At 39.0% G+C, this 19477-nt stretch overlaps 1 protein-coding gene across 2 annotated transcripts in view; it reads right to left on the bottom strand.

Annotated features, from left to right (window-relative positions):
• The window catches only part of ZSWIM6 (zinc finger SWIM-type containing 6), a 119473-nt gene that overhangs the window by 11927 nt on the left and 88069 nt on the right, over window positions 1-19477 (bottom strand). The window contains exons 5-10 of one of the 2 annotated variants that reach the window (XM_034073133.1): window positions 13854-14033; window positions 12113-12289; window positions 11676-11822; window positions 8765-8911; window positions 6419-6679; window positions 3215-3350 (exon numbers count right to left, since the gene is read on the bottom strand). In XM_034073133.1, the coding sequence (XP_033929024.1) occupies window positions 3215-3350; window positions 6419-6679; window positions 8765-8911; window positions 11676-11822; window positions 12113-12289; window positions 13854-14033 (1048 nt within the window). The remainder of the gene's footprint in view (window positions 1-3214; window positions 3351-6418; window positions 6680-8764; window positions 8912-11675; window positions 11823-12112; window positions 12290-13853; window positions 14034-19477) is intronic. The other variant, XM_034073134.1, reaches the window with a different exon arrangement.

Raw genomic sequence — 19477 nt, 5'->3', positions numbered from 1 at the left:
CAGCTTTTATATTCTTTTGCTGTGAAAAGAAACGCTGTTGTGAACTGGTGGCTTTCATGCAATTCTGGCAAGATTAGGGAACATCAGAACAAGTACAAGCAGATTTAGCATTCCTCACTTCCTCCCTCCTCCCCTTTCAAATACCAACAATTCAGCTAGGTTTTAGCAAAGCTACCTTGTGACTAAATATCACCATTAAAGTCTGGCTCCCAAAGCCTGGGTGAAATTCAGGCTTAACAAGATATCAGCCAAACTAAGCCAAACATTCATTTTCAGATTCCAAGTGAGCAGTCAACTAGGTCACTGCAGCTCCACATCTCCAAGAATCTGTTCTGTATATTTCAGCATTGCAAACAGAGAACTCCAGACAGAAGTGACCATAAAGGACAGCACAACACTATCCTTGCAGACCTGAGGTGTATGCATGAAGGGTTCTATGGTCTCAGCTTTCATTGATTTCATACTGAGTGTTCCACACACTAAAACAGGATTCAGAAACCAGAACAACAACAGATATATTCTGAATACAGAGAAGTAAAGTACTATGTGCTGCCATTACAGGTCATTGATTCGTGTGGACTGACACTAAAGAGGTCTGGAAAGCAACTAGCAGGTCTTGGGAAGTTAACTTCTTTAAAAACTGTTGATGTGACAAAAGAAATCCACTCCACTTCTAAAAGCATGAGTAACTGCACAGATTTCTATGCAGCACCGTTAGTAATTTCCACATGAGATTTTTGTCCCTTTCCTTTTGCCATTTTCTCCCTGCCATGGAAGAAAGATGCTTGAGTTTTCCTCTTCTGACTTACTCAACCTCACAACTATGAGAGAGACATTCAATCTTCATGTCTGCTTTCTTCTTCCCCCCTCAAGGTAGTATTAAGTTACTTTTTCATTTGGTTTGTATTTGGACTCCTTTATATACTGAACTATCACTTTGGTACAAATAGAAAGAGAAACCAATCTTCTCCAGGAGAATTTGAAAAGGGCTAAGGAATGCAGACAAATAGAAGGTTTCTACATCTGCCATCACCACCATTCAAGACAGCAGTCCACATTTCTGAAGAGCGCCAAATATCAAAATACAGAAGGACTGATTATTGTCTAGTGCTGAACTCTCATCAGGCTTATGAAGTGATGACAAAAGGGCTTGGAGAACAGCACCAATTATGATGTCTCCTGTAACTTTACCAGATGGAAACAGACATCTTATAAACAGCCATTCTTATAGTGGTCTGTTTGAAAAGTAACTTCATCAGCTGAGATGACAGCTTCATACCAAAAGATAGCTGAAACTGCCCATGACTAACTGGAGATTTCAACATTTGGATCTTTCAGTGTCTTGCTTGTTTTTCTGGTTGAGAAAGGAAACTTCCAGAAAAGAAGTTTTAACTTATGACTGGTTTCTGGGAGAAAGCCCTAATCCTTGTTCAAAAGGAATGGCATGCTGCTGTCACATTCACTGAAGCATTCAGTGCACTGTGCAAAGCTGCTGATGGATGCCTACTCCAGCATGAAACCTACTTTCAGCATCATGGTTTCAGTAGTTTAAGGAGGCAAGGATGCAAGTCAGACATTTTGTTGTTTAGTAGTTTAAGGAGGCATAGGATGCAAGTCAGACATTTTGTTGTCAGATGACATACTCTATATGTCATCTTAAACTATAGTTTAACTCCACACAATCTCTGAGGAATACTTAAAGGTAGTAACTGAAAATAAATACAAGGGCACATTTACTTCACGAAATTAACCTTTTCATCTAAAAATAAACCCCATAAACCAACCAACAAAAAACAAGCCCCCAAGAAACAACCAACCAAAACCCCTCATCACCACATTTTGTACGATTTTACTATCTGATATGACCAGGGTTATTAATGCATTCAACTTGTGACAAAATAAAGAGGGGTGTACTCTGATGGCCTACAGAGCTTACTGATCATACATTTGAATGTTTTCAATAGTTTATCAGTAATGCATTTTGTCTTTTTGATGTATCTAAAATGCTTATCATAAACAGCAAGTATAAAAGGCCAGTCTTCATATTTCTCAGATTTCTTCATTAACATCTGTTACTAGACACTCTTGGAGGCATAAAAAGACAGGCTAAGCAGATTTTTAGCCTCACCTGACAGTACTTATGTTTTGTTCTTATGAATTCCCTCCTGTTTATTCCTTTTATCACAGAATTTTTTTTTTTTTTTGAGCAACAAGCTCCAGAACACATACCCTCAAACCATTAGGACACAACTTTCCTGATGAAGCTAAATACTGCTTATGTGGATAGTGTGTCCCTTCAATCACTGTGCAACCATTCTTGAAAATAATGACCAGGAAAACCCAAGACTTCTTTTTATTTTTTATCTGGAACTTGATAGCCCTGAGTATTCGATTGTGGATATTCTTTGTCAACCATCAACTACAAGGTTCTTGACAGTGACCACACAATTCAGACAGGAACGGTTTCTTCCCTACATTGTAGATGGACAAGAATTTTATTGCTGATCATTGAGGCTCTTGAAACTTCTTTTAATAGAAGTTTTTTAGCCACCATTACGATTCTGGCCTGCCTGAAGACAAAGCTAGCACACACTGAGCACTCCCTGAGAATCATCTTTCACCTGATTACTGAAGATGCATAGGATGCAAGTCAGACATTTTGTTGTCAGATGACATACTCTATATAAACCCCAACATTCATCCAGATGTGGATGAAACTGCTTCATTATTAAAAGAATGCTGGCTCAGACCCCACCCTATGGTTTCAAATCTATCACTGAGGGTTAATTTATAAAGAACGCCAGTGGAACAAATAGCCCTACCGAACAGGCTAAGCTGCAGTGTCTCTCATTTCCTGGACAATTCCATCACACACACATACACAACTGCATGGGTGAGAGAACACACATGTTAAACCTGCCATTGTTTAACACAAACCCATGTGCCCCAAGAGCAGGATTCTAGAAGGATTTCTAACAAAGAATGCTTTTTTGTGGTTGTAGATAAGCACTAATTGTACATTTATAATGATTATACTGTAGTTACTAGAGACACCAACTGCTTTTTCAGATGACAACACACCAAAGTAGCTTCTCCTTAAACGGAAGCATGCTTCTTTTAGAAAAAAAAGACTAGATCTTGATTAGCAAGTTTTTCCCCTTTCCTAACCGCTACCACTTCTTGTGCTCTTTCTAGATGACTAGCAAATACGTACCGCATGGCTCTCAGTGCAGTTTTGTATGCCAGTTCAGCATCATGAGGTAGGAGAGAGGTGAAGAGATACTTGGCAAATGTGTGCATTGGAACGCTCTCTCGATGTGTGACTTCACCTAAACCACTATATGGTCCAGCTGCAGGAGAGAGAAAGAGAATGTCCATCTTTACACACTGCTAAAAACCAACATACAGACCCTTAAAAATATTCACTATACCTTCAGTTACATTTGGTATTCAGAACAGAGTTTGCTGTATAAAAAGTTGTATTGCTATTTCTATGAAACATGTTACAAATATATCACATACAGTGTATTATAAGTATATTAAATACCATATTCTTTGAGACAAGACAGACTGCAAAATGTATAGTACTAATCATACCAGTGTGCATACGAATGACAGAATGATTCCAGTGCTCCACGGGGCTCATTCAGCAAGCTTATAGTATGCAAAAGTATAAAGTGATAACCCTAGCCTTGCCTTCACATAGTTACAGTGTGCACATGAATCACTATGCATCCTGTTGGTGCATGACTGCTTTATCAAAAATCCACCAGAAAAAACAAACCTAAAGAGTGGTTACAGTGAATAAATGTGTACCTTTAATTGAAGTTACATGGCCAATCACCACAGCAGCACCTAATCCCTATTGATGTTTTACCTAATATTAGGCAGTTAAATAACCTTTTAGTCTGGACTTGGTCTCCAGAGAAGACCAGGTCAGATCTTGCCCCAGAGCTGGTTCTGTGAGTCCATTATAGCCACATGATCTTAAAAATTGTATTTGTTGTAGGAAAGCTATATCCACTTTTGGAGCAATGGATTTTCTCACACTCAGTGCAGCCAGTGCAGTATTTCAACTTCACAGCAGCAGCATCAAAACTGACAACAACAAAAACATTAAATGCAACTCTTTCCTTGCCAAGTTCTACATGTTCATGGTGCATATGAATCCCATTTCTACATTTTTCCTGCAAACTTAAGATTTTTATTCCTATTAATAGGAAAACAATGCCAGCTTTTGACTTCAGCAACTAGAGGTTCAGGCAGTAGATGCTGCAAGATACAGAATAAGAATCTTATATTAAGCTATTGGACTATTTTTACACAGATAGGAGCTAGTAAACCTAGGTGTTACTACTACTTCCAGAGACTCCGACCCAACACACTTGGATGGATGGATGGGTGGATGGATGGATGGATGATCTTGTGAGCATACTTCTTTGCTGCAGAGTCCTGTGTCATTTAAACTGATCCCAAAGCAATTCAAACTAACATGGCCAAGACTACACTGAAGCAGATGAGGAGAAACAGCCAAGCTGTTTCATCAACATTTTTCTGACTAGTGCCCTGGCACAACATACAAAGATAAAAATCACCAGGCATGAAAAAATTCTGAGCTCCATAGCTGGGCATTTCTGAAGACTGAGGCTGATTAGAAAGAAATGTCTATGAAGAATTAGCAGGTGAAAGTGTATCTCAATCATTTAAAATGAAGTCGAAAGCCATCCAAAGCTGGCTGGCACTGCTTCAGTGAAAGAAGCCATTTCATATATGCTTGCCAGTTGGTGGTCCAATCAGAAACTCAATTAGGACATGAAGAATACATGACAAAGCATTTATATGAAAATATATTCCATCATTAACTTAGCAGTCAAGCAAAAAATTAGAACAGTTCCTGGAAAACAGTCTTACGTCCAGCTTTCCCACGCATTCAAATGGTAGCTACATACAGCATGCACTAATCTGCTTTAACAGCACAGAAATAAGCTTAATATTGGATTAAGCTTTCTTTATTATGTCTACAGGACTAACTATAAAAATGCAATTGATATGATTAGCATATTCAATCACTGCACAGTTTTTCTTCCATGTGAGCTGGCAGTTTCTGCCTAAAGTGGAGTAAACGGAAATTAGTGCATGAAAGCCAGATTTCTCAGCACTCTGTAGTACAAGACCATCATTGCATACTGCTCACCATAGCAATTCTGTAGACAGTTATATTAGCAGAGTTCCTGCTATGCTCACTTATTCACTACTCTAAGAAAACATAAAAAGAACTTCAGTGATCAAAGCAGTAAACCAGAACTATCACAGAACACTTCAGAGAAATCCTCCCTTTTTCTCATAAAGCATCCTTACCAGCAAATAGATGCAGCAAGCTGATTTTATAATTCATAGGATCACTGTATGGTGGCTACTAGCTGGATCCAGCAAGCAGCTGTTCTTGTCCAAAGGCCATAAAGCAGCAGTACAGCCACATCATAAAGGAAACTCTCCACATAGTGCAGCTTTTAGGCAGTGTCAAATGCCCAGATCACTTTCCAGTAAGAGGAAGTTTTAAAAGATAGATGTCTTACAAAACCTATACAAAACTTGCCTGTGTAGTAGCCTTCACAGCTTACTTAGAACAGTAACATACCTTGGGCAAGCACTCAAAACTTTGACCCTGCCTTTGGATAATTGGTTCCTCTAAAGTTTTTCTTCTGTTTAAAAACCTCCAAACCAGAAAGACAACCTCAGAACTCATGAGATTACTCTCTGAACATGAGGCCTAAGTGCTATAGGCCTTTTTAAAAAAGCTAAGTCAAAAGTATGGACTTTTTTGCACAAATTTTATTGAAACACATGGGCTACTTCCCAAACACAAATTGTCTTGGTCAAAATTCAGTCACCAGACCAGGCATTGAGCTCAATATTTGACTACATATCAGTTGTATGATACAAACTTCAAAAGCAAGTAATTTTCCTAACTGCCACAAGTAAAATGTTACATTTCTGTCCCAGCAACCTTAAGAATTTTCTGAGCCTTTGACTTCGGAACAGAGGTGCAGATCTTCATACATTTAGAATGCTGCCAGTCCCTTTTTTTTTATGACACAAGGAACACTCAGAATTTTACTACCTGAGAACTACTGATAACTGATGTCTGTATTTGAGTGTGAGCCTGGATTGTATAATCACGATACTGAGATTATGACATCCAACAAAAGCCTTATAGGTCAATAGATGCCTAATTCTTACAGTTATGTGGTATCTAAAGAATGTTTGATTTTTATAAGAGATTGGAAACAAAATTTTGCTGGAGTTGTGTGTCAAAAAACCACCTAAGTATATAAGGCAGTTTCCACGGGAATACTAGCTGTGTGCTTGTGTAAGCGAAGACAGTTTAAAGAAGCAGTTAGCATCTATATTGAGCTACCTTCTAAAAGGAAGACTGCTTGCTTTCGAAAAATCTTCACCAGAGTATCATCCAATTCAATTTCCTGTAGCTTAGAAATGAGCTGCTCCTCATTTCGACAAACCTTCTCTTGTGCATACAAGCCATCTGGCATTATTCGTTGCTGTCCCAGCCCTATCAATGCGACTTCCACAGCCAGCGTCAAATAAGATTCCCCTTCTTCAAATAACTTGTGTGCAGGCAGGTGGTGGTATTCCAGAGATTTGCATTGCCCCATGTGGTCTGCAAAGGGTGACACAGAAAGAAAAACACATCAGCAAATCATTCCAACTCATAATCCGCCTATAATGCTACATATACAAATTCTTCTTCTATTAGTATTATTATTTTTAATTATTTAAATTACTAGTGCAATCTCAAAATCCAGTGATGCAATTTAAAACATCCCACCCAATTCTACATGATAGAAACACACAGAACAATTAGATTTTAAATAATCCACTCAAGTAAAACTATACATTTTATTTTAAAACGTCATGATTTACAGAAAGGCAGTTTCTCCAGCTTTGCATTAATGAGGCCAAAAATCAGACAATCCACCCATTTCTTTATCCCCTTAAAGCCTTGATGTGTAAGAGGAAGAGAAAGGTGCTTGTATACCTGCATTGATTTTAGGTGAAGCCATTACTATTGTGCAAATACAACAGATCAGGGAACCCCAAAAGTTTAAAACATCATCTGTCTGCTAGAGCTCTTTTCAAGCTCTTTATTATTTGTTACAGTTGTATTTATGATAAAAACACTTATTAACACAAAAAGCCCTACTTTTAGCAAAGATTTTAAGTAGAGAGTATTACTGATTCATCTGGCACTTCACAGAAACACCATATAACAAAATGCTATTCCAACCTGTAGCAGTTCACACTCTGACTTGGGAACAAAAAGTTACAATGGACAGGAGGAGATTGAAAACTGCAGAAAATAGAAAGGCTGAATGACTTTGGTGAACTGTATATGCATGTCTAGGTGGAAGTTACTTTTCAACACACGCTGTTTTTGTTTCATAGGGTTGTTGTGGGTTTTGTATAATTGCAAGGAACCCGACTTCTAATTTATTTTTTAATTAAAAGTTCTTCCAGAATTTATGGATATGGGATTAGAAATTTATTGAAGAAAATCTAATTGAATGAAAACAGTTTTGAGGCAAAGCCCCAAGAAGATTGCAGGTAAGCGTATAAAAAAGCTGCAGGTAGAGGGATGAATCCAGTTTCTGTCCACAGAAGTGGTGATAAGAAACTACTACAGAAGTGAAAAGACTGAGAACAAGGAATTAATCAGTTAAGCTCCTGGGAAGCAAATACTGAAATTAAAATGGGCGTACACATCCTTTCCTAAGTCATATATCGATACTGCAAAACTGCTTTCCAATTCATATCATTTACAATTCATGCATGTAATCAATTAAAACTTTTTGTCATCAAGTTGAAGCATTGTGTATACTTGTAGCTAAGAAGTCCAGTAACATCCTGGGCTGCATTAGCAGAAGTGTTGCCAGAAGGTTGAGGGAGGTGATTCCCCTCTCCTCAGCACTAGTGAGCAGGATCCCCAGTGCATGGACATACTGAAGCAGATCCAGCAAGGGGCCACAAAAATGATTAAAGGACTACAGCATCTCTCATGCAATGAGAGTGAGATAAGTGGCATTATTTAACCTGGAAAAGAAAAGGCCAAGGAGGATCTTACCAAAATGTATAAATATCTCATTGGAGAATGTAAAATAAGACAGTGCCAAACTCTTTTCAGCAGTATCCTGTGACAGGACAAGAGGCAATGGGCACAAACTGAAATACAGGAAACTCTATCCAAGCATAAGAAAATACCTTTTTCACTGTGAGAGTGGTTGAACACTGGAAGAGGTTGCCCGCAGAATTTGGACAGTGTTCATTCTTGGAGTTATTCAAAACCCTACTACACACAATCCTGGGCAATCTGCTCTAGGTAATGCTGCTCTGAGCAGAGCAGGTGAACTATATGATCTCCAGAGATGTCTTCCAACCTCAGCAATTCTGTGATTCTAAGATTCCCTGCAGTTTCTTGGAGCAATTTATGCGGAGAGAGCTGCTGCTGTGATGTCTCACCCATTCTATTTCAAGGGTGAAATACAGCATTGCCTTTAAGAAGGAGTAACTGGTAATATTTTAAGTGCTTTCACATTTTAAACATTTTCTCTCCTTTGTGTTTTCTTAAGGAATGCAAATGTGAGTTCTTATACTATAGTAACACTGACTTTGATGCTGAGTCAGAAAGGCAGGGCAGAAAATTGCCTCCAGTAAAATGAAGGTGTACAGAAGATAAGCGTGGCCTTACCCGTGAAGTCTGAGAATCCATGGAAGCTCTCATCATCCACCCTGCAAGCTTCCATCAGGCTACTGAAGAGAGTGCCAATGGGGTCCAAAGGGTGTCCCACCCAACCTTCAAGATTTGTTATTGAGGTTACTCCTCTGTGGAGAAGTTCTGTGACAGAAAAGATGGAGGGAGGGAAAGAAAGAAAGTCATGTCAGCCCCTCAAAACAATTATAAAAGTAGAACTGATGAAAATGCTCTTGGTACAGAATTCAAAGTATTTCCACTATGTTCTGCTTAGAAGGAGAAAATAGTGTATTTGAGAGTGAATTCATCACCCTTTATGAATATGGTAAAATAAGAGAAAGAATAAAGCAAAGTGCATTATGGGTCAGAATTTTCAAACGCCATGTCTATTGAAACCTCGATACCAGTAGCTCTTCTAAAAACATCTGCTGAAACACTACAACAAAACTCTGTTTTAAAACATTCACAATATTTTCCCCACTCAAAAGACACAGTACAATTCTTACATTTTAAGTTAATCTGATGACACTGAAATAAATGAAAATATTCTAAAACATGTCCCAATTCCATAAATAAAATATAAGCTTATCCTGCATCTAAACATTTATTGAAGCAATAAACTCATGAAGATAGCTCCTTTAAAAAGAAGGAAAGAAAAAAAGAATAAAATGTTTAAATTAGATGCAGAAGAAAGGAATCATTCTTTAAGTAGATCAAGGTCATTGTTTGTCATTCCCCCTTCACAGACACTTTGTCTTGCATACCCCACTGATAATTCGGTTACAATATGAAAAAATTGTTTAGCACAGTGAACTGAAGGAAGTGTAGTTGTGGTAACAGATGTTAAAGATCCCCCAAATTCCTTTTTTTTTATGAAGAGTCTTATGGCAACAGCTCCCCTTTGACCACAGCTCCCAGCTTTTTTCCTCCTACACACAGGACTGAGCTGTGAGACAGATGACACATTACAGGTGACCATTTAAAAACTATATAAAAGGTGTTAGAGGATGCTTTGTTTTCTCTGCTGTTACACACTAACTTACACATGCCTTCACTCTCTCTTGCTCATGAAGTGTCATTTTTCCAAGTAACCATTATCAATAAGCTTTTAAAATCTTCTTCTTGCCTATTTAAACGTGTGGGGCTACTAAATGAAACACAGCTACACTGTCTAGAGGGTGTTTTTTTTTTAAAGAATTCACTGATATGTAATATGAAAATCAAACAAGTAAATCACTGTCTTGCTAGCAAATAGCATGTGCTACAGACAATAGAAAGAAGCGAGCAGTATCACCAAAATGATTAATAACAGTGACTTCTTACTGACTCACTTATGTTCTATTTATTCTACTGTGCCTACTTATGAGCTTGTGTCATGCCGAACTTCAGTCCTTCATAGACTTTTAATTTTAAAATGGTGCAAGTGGTTCCACGGACATCAGATCAGCCATGTGAATAAAATTTAAGTAGAAGCACGTGGTGTTTGCTAAACTAACTGAACGCAGGGCTGGAGCTGCAGAATTCATCTGCTCATAGAGAAGACCAGCACATTTTGTGGTATTAAAAGAGCATCCTTGAAAAATTCCACACATAAAATAAAATAAAAAAGCAGTGACAACATACTAACAACAAACTTCTTTGTTTCAGGATAGGATGGATTCCATTCCATACACTTTGTTTTTCACTTAAAATAGCATGCAGTTGACTGCTACAGAAACTGCTCCTAGGCAAAGAAATTTAAGTTAACAGAAGTACCTGATATCTAGATGCTGCATTAGCGACTGGGAATGAAATGGAGCAGTACTATGACCAGCACATTTGCAGAAGACCGTTCACACCTCCTGTTGTGTGGCACACACTCACACACACTGACATTGCCCTCTACCTTCTAACTGCCCCCCCCCCAGTCTGAGAAGGTAGAAAAGCTGCAAAGCTTTTAAGGGAACACTTGTTAAGGAAAATTACATTATATGACAAAACCACTTTGCAAATACTCCTAAGTAATAATAGATGTGCTTTCAGGTTGTGTTCAAATCTAGGATCTGTAATAGTGCTCAAAAAAAAACCACCTTGGGTACAATGCATGAGGACACATGTAGCTAAGAGCAGCAACGAACATCTAAAATAAAATTTGAATAAAGGGATTCTTGTAGCAGCAGAGAAAGTAATTCCAGTCTTTCCACGTGCATTCTTTAACCATAAAGCCATCTCTTTCTTCCACTCTTCAAACTAACAACAAAGTTCAGTGCAGGTTTATTTTGTGTAGGAAGGATCAAATGGCATAGAAATTGTATGCAAAGGAGGATGTTCCTTCCAAAAAAACAGACAACAAACCCAAGGGTAGTACTCATCAAAGGAACACCACAGAATGTTTTATAAAAAAAAAATGTGTTTCAAAAAGAAAAATCCACCTCTGATGAAAAACACTAAAACTTCATGCATTGTTAAGAGACTCTTCCTGAACAAACTGCTAAATTTGACAAAGTGCAGTTTTGGCTTCCCTGTTACCCTTAATGCCAACTCAGAAACATACAGTCCAGCTAAATTATGTCATTATTATATGTCATTACATATGAAAAAAATATTAAACACCTGACAGGCCAAGTGCAAAGCTCTGTTTACTAGCCAGTGAATATTTTCATTGTGTAACTAAAAACCATGATTGGGATAAAAGCCCCATCATACCAGACACTGGAGAGGGCAGAATAGAGCCTTTGTCCTGCACAGCTCACAACCCATTTTACACAAAACCTCTGACATCCAGAATGTGACATTACCACTGTCATCATCAAGAGTTCAAGTCACTTCTTCTGCTTTAGTATCAAATCTGGTTTTCTCATGCAAAGTTCCAGACTGATGTTATTGTCACCCCACACATCCTTTGCCCTTCTCTCTTCCTCACATTTACCTTTTTTCTGAGCCCGGAACATTTCCAGCTGTTTCTGTTGCTGCCTTCTTAGTGTATTAACAATAGCTATTGCTAGTCTCAGTGCTTCTCGTGGGTATCCATGAGATCGTAATGCATCCACCCTTGCACAGGCTGTAGGAACATGTTCTAAAATGGAGAAAATAATTGAAGAATAGCAATGTTTCCATGTCTGCAATGGCCTGTTTTGCTAGGTTACTCAAAAGGGCTTTTTTGTTTGGGTTTTTTTGTTGTTGTTTTAGAAGCTATGCAAGAGACTTAAAAGACTACTTCTGAGCCAGTATTTCAAGGGACCCTCTGTTCTTTTTGCCAGGCTCTTCATTCATCTCCCCACCAGTTCCCCCCCACCCCAAAATAATGCCATAGAAAATGAACAAAGAAGCAAGCAATGGAAATGTCTTTCCGGTTTAGCCACTTACCATGCCAGAGGGGCCACCCCTGAGAGTCAAAGAGTAAGTTTTCAGTGTCGTCATGGTAACAGTAGTTGGCGTATAGGTCACTGCTGATAATGTGCTGTAAGTGGCTGTCCTGCCAGTGCAGATCGCATGCCTCAATGGCTCGAGTGAACACCGTCCGATGTGGCCTGTTCGATGAATCTGTCATTTGCACAAGTTTAGAAAGCTGCATCAGCGTTACTCATTCATATGTGAATCAGTCATTCACAGTATTCTTGTCTTTTGCCTATTCACCACCCCTAACCAACAACAGCCTGCCTTGCCCCGCTCTGCACCGAGCAGCCCGCAGATGACATTTCACATCCTACCACCACCCAACAGCTCAAAGTGTGTGCCATTCACTTCGCATTCAGAGAGCTCTACAAACCAGCATGGCTGATGCTAAACATGACTTTGCAGAGGAAACATTAGAGATTAAGGACACTCAACAGCATAAACAAACTCCAATGAAAACACGCTAGAAAGTATATGGTACACAGCTACTCAAGCATCCGCATTTCTTTCCTTCTCAGATCCAGAACTGCCAGGATGAGGAATGGATAAACAATGCATGAAAGATTTTTCAGAATTGACATTAACTTTGAGCACTTGTATAATTCTTGTCATAAATACACATATACTGTAAAGAAAGTGAGGTAGTGAGGCCTTGGGACTGACATAATCCTTACCTGACATCTTCCTACAGCAAAGTCACTCTGTTGACATGGCACTATGTCTATGACCACTGAGATGCTGTGTCGGAGTTACCACTAGACTGCCCAAGTTGGGCTGAACATCACAAGATGCAGAAAGCAAAACACCCCTATAGGGAGTCATAGGCGGAATTAACTTCTGTCCCTGGCTAGATGAGAGATTTAAAAATGAACCATGTCTATTTCCTTCAGAGGTCATCTTTCAAGAAAAAGAAACAAGGAAAAACCTACCTAAGCCCAAACCTGTCATCTCCTGAGCACAGACTGTTAACTTTATAGTGATTATATGAAATAAGTATCAAAGCACTGAGGTTTTTGAGGACTATGAGGTTTTTTTTCCCAGGTAAGTATCCTGCACCTTCCCCAGTTATTAGCAGAGTAGCCATCTTTGCTTGAGGAGGACTGCACAAGGCTACTGTCAGATTTGGTAACTACATTTTAGATTAGAAAGCCTGATAACGAGTAAGAAAAGGCACCTCCTCTCAGGGCAGTATTGCCTCTATCACTGCCCCACACCTGGCAATGCACACTGCACATACAGAGCACATCCCATAGATTGCTGCTTTAGTTTCTCACACACTCAACTTTAATGCAGTTGCAACAGATGCCTCTTTAAATAGGTATCAAAGGCCTTGTAACTGCAAACAAAATGAAAGGCCCATCACCAGAAAGAATGCAAGATTACTGTCAAGCAAAGAAACAACAGGCTTTTACATGACATACTTCAAGGACATCCAATCTTCATGCAACATGTATTTAGAAGCACTAGGTGAAAAGTTAGAACAACTAACTAAACGCGAACACTTGCTGTGAAAACATCGCAGCCCCAGCACAAAACCCCCCACCTATTTATCCCTTCTGCAAGGATAGTATTAGTGAAAATAATTTTGGCTGGTCAATCCTCAACAAGAAAGTTACTTGTTCCAGGAAAGAGTGCTGAATTCTGCAAGGCTAGAGTGTATAAGATAGAGGTTATATTATACGTTGCAGTCAGTGCATATGTTTAGGCTCACCTTGGTTAGCATTTGCACCCTGAGGCAAAGCATTGGTTAAATTGGGCAGTTCGTTTCCATGGTTTCCATCTTCCCAGGGACAAACATCCACACTGTTCCATTTTTTCAGCTGTTTTAGCCAACTGGACTTCTGCTCCAACTTGCAGTGGGGATTTAAGACTATACACATCCACAGAGCACCTGATTTTAAAAAAATTGCTAAATTATGTTTTCTATTAAAAATGCAACAGCTGATGACTAATTGCAAACTTCTATACTGTAACACTTTTTCTCCCCTCAAAGGCTACTCTGCTTGCTTCCCAGCTACACCTAAGACCCGGCAGAGGGAACTCCTGACACAGGATCTTGGAGCTGGCATGGCCTATCTGAAGCAGTTGAAAGATTGTACCAAGCCAACTTTATCAATTAAAGGGCATTAAGAGGGCTTTTGTATGAGAAAATCAGACTTTGCAATGTATGGCTCATCAGACGGGAACATCAGCCAAAACCAAACAGGAATTCACATAAAGTTACAGCAGGAAATTATCCACGTTCTTCTTTTAATTTTTGTACTAGAGGCTTAATGTTGTTTTCTATGAACCAGGACTATGTATCTTCCAGCTTCACATGACAGGAACCAAAGAAGTGCTTTAGTAAGACATGTATTTTGTAAACATACACTTCCACACTCGAAACCTAGCAGAAGTACTGCTGACAGCACAACTCATTCCCAAACACGTCTGAGTCCCAGAGATCCACTGAACACTGGTTTTGTGCCATCTAATAGGAATAAGATATTTTTACTGCAATTACTTCAGTAATGTGGTTACATTAGAAAATTTGTTTTATATTTTCTGTTTATGGAGCTTGAAGAGAAAGCTAATTTGCACTGACATTTCACATATACCATCACTCCAGAACCTGCCCCCTGAAACTATATAGCAGGGCAGGCACAAATACATCAAGGTCTCTAGTAACAATTTCCAAATGGAAAGATTTTTCTCTAAATCAGCTGTCCCTTCATCAGCATGAACTTTTGACATAAGTATGAAGACATCTGAAAGTGCTTTTTTAGCAACAGTTCATTTGTTCATTAAGAACGTCCCTAATACACTACAAGAGATCTAGAGAATATACTTAATCTATGCAATCTTCATAGGAGGCTGAAAAAAAAAAATCAATAAAAATGCAGCTGGTTCTTCCAGGATAATAATTCTCACATTCAAGTATTCTTTTGCTAGCTAAGAATGTAAAATGGATATGCAGAGCACAGGCCATCACATTACATTCATTCCTACAGTAATTCAGCATGTCGGTATGCCACAGCACAGGAGCCAGTGGAAACACAGCTTGATCTTTAAGGTTGTAAGTCCCCTGCTATTTGGACGAACATGGAATGAGGAAGTAATATCAAAGAGATCTAACCACAACAAAATATGATACGGTACAGTACAGAACATCAGAAGGACACTACACTGCAGATTATTACTGTACAGTAGTTAAATACATCAAGTTTAGTACAGCAAGTGGGTTTTGTTTTGAAGTGTCTGAAACTTGCCATAGGAGTGAATAAGGCCAATACAATTCTTAAAAACGTCTAAAATCAAATCAAATCATACAACTTTCTTAGACACACTTGCCAATATACCTCATTCTCCAATCAAATTACAACTGGTTCTTGTCATTAAGCATCAATGCATTCAGCACTGCTGAAGACAGGGCAACTGTATTCCTTGCAATATTCAAGACAAAACAGAAGATGGGGCACACTGGAAAGCCCCAGAGAACAGTTAACCTGGGCCTAATTATTTTCAAATTCAAGTATCACTTGAGAGCACTAAGGAGACACTGCACCTCTCAGTATCCAACAAAAAAACATCCCATTTAATACTTTGTAACCAGATTCCCAGTGTTTTCAGACTGAAGCAAAAGCAAAGTGGAATAATTTAACTGCATTTGGTAAGTATTTCAATCATCCAGCAAGGCAGAACACACAGTACTAATTACACCATGTCTCTACAGAATGAACGGCCTTTTTCCACATCTCAGAAACAACACTAGAGGCAAAGGAATTCACTTTTCTTCAGAAGCTCCGCTATGCATGTGGTACATCTAAGAAGCATGAGAGGGGAAGAAATATGCCAAAGTACCAAAATCCTTTAACAAGTTCTTTGGCTTAAACAGGGAGACCACCTCACACATAACTACATTGTTAGCAGCCATTGTTTCAGAAAACCAGGCTATTTTTATGCAAATGAAGCTCAAGGACAAGTGTATTTCTAATAAACCTCACAAAAACTACTTGAAAAATCAATAGGGCCCAACTGCACCCTGTCCCCAGTGACTTCAGGGCAAGTGGCTTGCACATATGAGATCCCACACAGCTTTCATGGCTGTTCGATTCCCTGCAGGAAGAGCAGTGTGAGACAAAACTCCCCCTCAAGAAGCAAAGGGAATGGAAAGAGCCTCGGGCTCCACTCCTGTAGGGCTACAAAGGCTACCATCTGGGAGAAGGATGCATAATGCCAATGACCCCACACTCTTCAGTACGGGTTTTTTTTGGTTTGTGTGTTTTTTGTGGTGGTTTTTCTGGTTGTTTGGGGTTTTTTTTTTTAGGGGGTGCGGAGGTTGTGTTCTTTGCTGCCTTTGTGTTGTTGGGTTCTTTTTCTTTGGGGGTGGTGGTGATTTTTTCCTTTTCTGTTTTCCTCTCCCCTAGAGCGTGTGCATTTGCCTGTATTCCTATTTCTTCCCCCTCCTGCTCCCTCAGTGCCTGCCCCCTCCCCTGACATCTGCTCCATTCTGGCTCTTTCAATTCACTGGTTCCTGTCCTGCTCCTAGCACTGGAAAACTGAGGAAAATGTTCACTTGTGCTCAGATTCCTACCACATGACAACTGGAAGGAGCCTGGAGAATACTCTTCCTGTTCTATGCTGCTCAGTGGAAGTCCCCCTGAACTGGCCCTTTAAATGTCACTACCAACCTGAAAGCTTACACTGGCTTCAAACAAGAGATTCTCTATTTTCTGCCTAATGGCTCACATATGGGGAAACTGCTGACCATGCTTATCTGTTACTACAGATAGGCTTAAGGAATAGTGAAGGGCAGCTACTTATAATTTGTGGGGAAGGCATCTAAATCAATTTCCAGTGATTTCAGCCTGGAAATGCTGAACTGCTAATTGCTGTTAGCAACAGTCTATGCTCAAAAGAAGTTTCCCCAAATAGACTGCTGACATTCTCAAGTTTACCTGTTTGACTAGAGTTAATGATATCACCAATGCCACCTGCAATATGAACAAATGACTCATTAAATGGAAAAAAAAACCAATCAAACCAAACAATTGAAAAACACCGAAAGACTGATAAAACCCAAACCCCAACCAACCAGAGAACGTGTTTGTGTTTACGTACTTTGTAGCTCTAACCAAGCAAGGAAAGAGTCTTCCTGCTCTTTTCTTTTGGCATCAGGTATCTTTTTATACTGATTCTCAGCAGGCTGACATACCTTCCCTCCCTAGCTACATGCTGCTATACCAAAAGTAAACTTCCAATTTTAATCCCTTGACTGTGACTTAACATCTTTCCAATACAAAACTCCTCACAGCACAGTGACAAAGTTATCATAACCCAATATACAAAAATTCTTCTCACAGAAGGTAACTGGAAAATAAGACATGCTGTGAATGCAATTTGCTATTAATTTCACAAAGGAATGAATATTAGAATTGTCATATCACAGTGAGAAATTGCCTATTTTGATTCAACTCTAATCCTCTTAACCTGGAAAAAGCCAGCTTTGCGAAAACAGATCTGTGATTCAGACAGCCTCTTCTTCAAAATGCATGGCTGCCTCTCCTCTTTAGTGTGCCTCACACTATGAAAAAATAGGTTACATTACTGTTTTACACAATGCATGCCTTCCTGGTACCTACAAGAGAACATCAGTGTTTCTCAGTAGACACCCCTACCTTTGAATTCATGTTGAAGAAAGGGACAGTGTGCGTTTACATTGATTAGTATTTAAATATACAAATTGAAAAACATTAAAAAGCATTCAGTCACTTTAAAAGTAGATGTTGTCGTAATTACACATCCTGTCTATGCATGTATTCATGAAGCCAAAAGAAGTGCAAGGAATGTATACAGACTCTCCTGAGAGAATAAGCACTGCTTAGTTTTCATAAACCCCATTTTGCTTTTGCCACAGTAAATGGGAAGGTGGTGATGGAAACAGTTTAAGTGAGGTGCTAGGACACTGACCATGACTGAAAATCCAGTGTAAAATTTTGTTTGTTTGATTACAGTCTTCCCAAGAAATCTGCTTTTCGTAGAAATATTATGCTACCCTGTCATGGCTGCTGCATAGTTAAGCTTGAGTCGGCATTTCCTCATGTGTAATACCTGTGTAATGGCTGAGACTTGCCCTTTACTTTAGATTTAGATCAATATAGTAATTCCCAAAATTAAAACATGCAAAAAACAGATGCATACGTACAGTGATATTTCTTTGCCCCTTCCATCAATGCACATCTCTCTCAAAAAATAAAACCTATGAAGCTACCTGGTTAGTAACATTTGATTATTTCAAAGAAAATGGAGCCAGGTAATCAAGATCATTCATTTTGTGCAACAGACAAATCAACTTTGGCAACTGCTACACACTTGCCACTGCATCACATTCGAGCTTAATCAATTCCATTACAAAAGCATCATTTTCCAGCATTGGTAGTGCCAGAATAGAAAAAATACTAGGAGGCAGAACCTATGACCTCTTTAACTAGATGCTTCAGAAAAGAATTTAAGTGGTTTACATCTGTTTTTGAAACACTGGGACAACCTCAAAGAAGGCAGTCTGTGGTATTTGTTGCTTCTCAATGAGAAGGACAAGTGCTCTCAGAGTGACTGGCAATGCCACCTCCTTCCTGCAGGCAGGGAGAGAGCTCTGCCAGAACAAAGCATAATCAGGAGTCCCACTGGAGAACACTCCTATTAAACAGTTGCTTTTATGGAACAGTAAAGATAGGCGAAGCACTTCAGTGCTGTTCTCTCCTTGGTAAAAACCCCAAGGAAAAGTGCTCTCAGCATTCAGTTGGATCCAAGTTGCAATTTTATTCCTAAAAACAGTTCCTTAATGAATTCTGATTTCTCTGTGCAGCCTTAAAAAAAAAAAAAAAAAAAAAAAAAAAAAAAAAAAAAAAAGAAGGCTTTCTGTGGGTGCTGTGTTTCTTGGAGAACAGAATGTTTCATTTTGCTCTAATTCATTCTATTACTGAATTAAACTTTGATGTATTGGTCCTGACAAGTGCTTCATACTGATTGTATTGTGTATGATAGCATAATCACTCCCCATGCATTTCACACTAGCTGGCTGATTAATGCAATAGATTACCTGCAGTATTGATGGCAAGAAGAAATTATTGCCCTTCTGCACACCGAACTCCAGATGTGCATTAGAGTGGAGGTGTAACGCAGCGGCAAAAAAAAAAAGTGACCAACTTCTTAATTTCCCCTTTCTCTCTTGCTGTGTACTGCTGATCCAAGGGTTAAAAGCACCCATGTATTTGGCTGAAAGGAAATGGGTGTTTACATACTGAGATTCTCCTCTAAACTATCATTAGCTACTAGTTCTGATTTCCATGTGCCAAT

This window comes from Melopsittacus undulatus, chromosome Z, assembly GCF_012275295.1.
Source record: "Melopsittacus undulatus isolate bMelUnd1 chromosome Z, bMelUnd1.mat.Z, whole genome shotgun sequence".
NCBI classification, from domain to species: Eukaryota; Metazoa; Chordata; class Aves; order Psittaciformes; family Psittaculidae; genus Melopsittacus; species Melopsittacus undulatus.
This window is presented reverse-complemented; position numbering and strand designations above follow the sequence as displayed.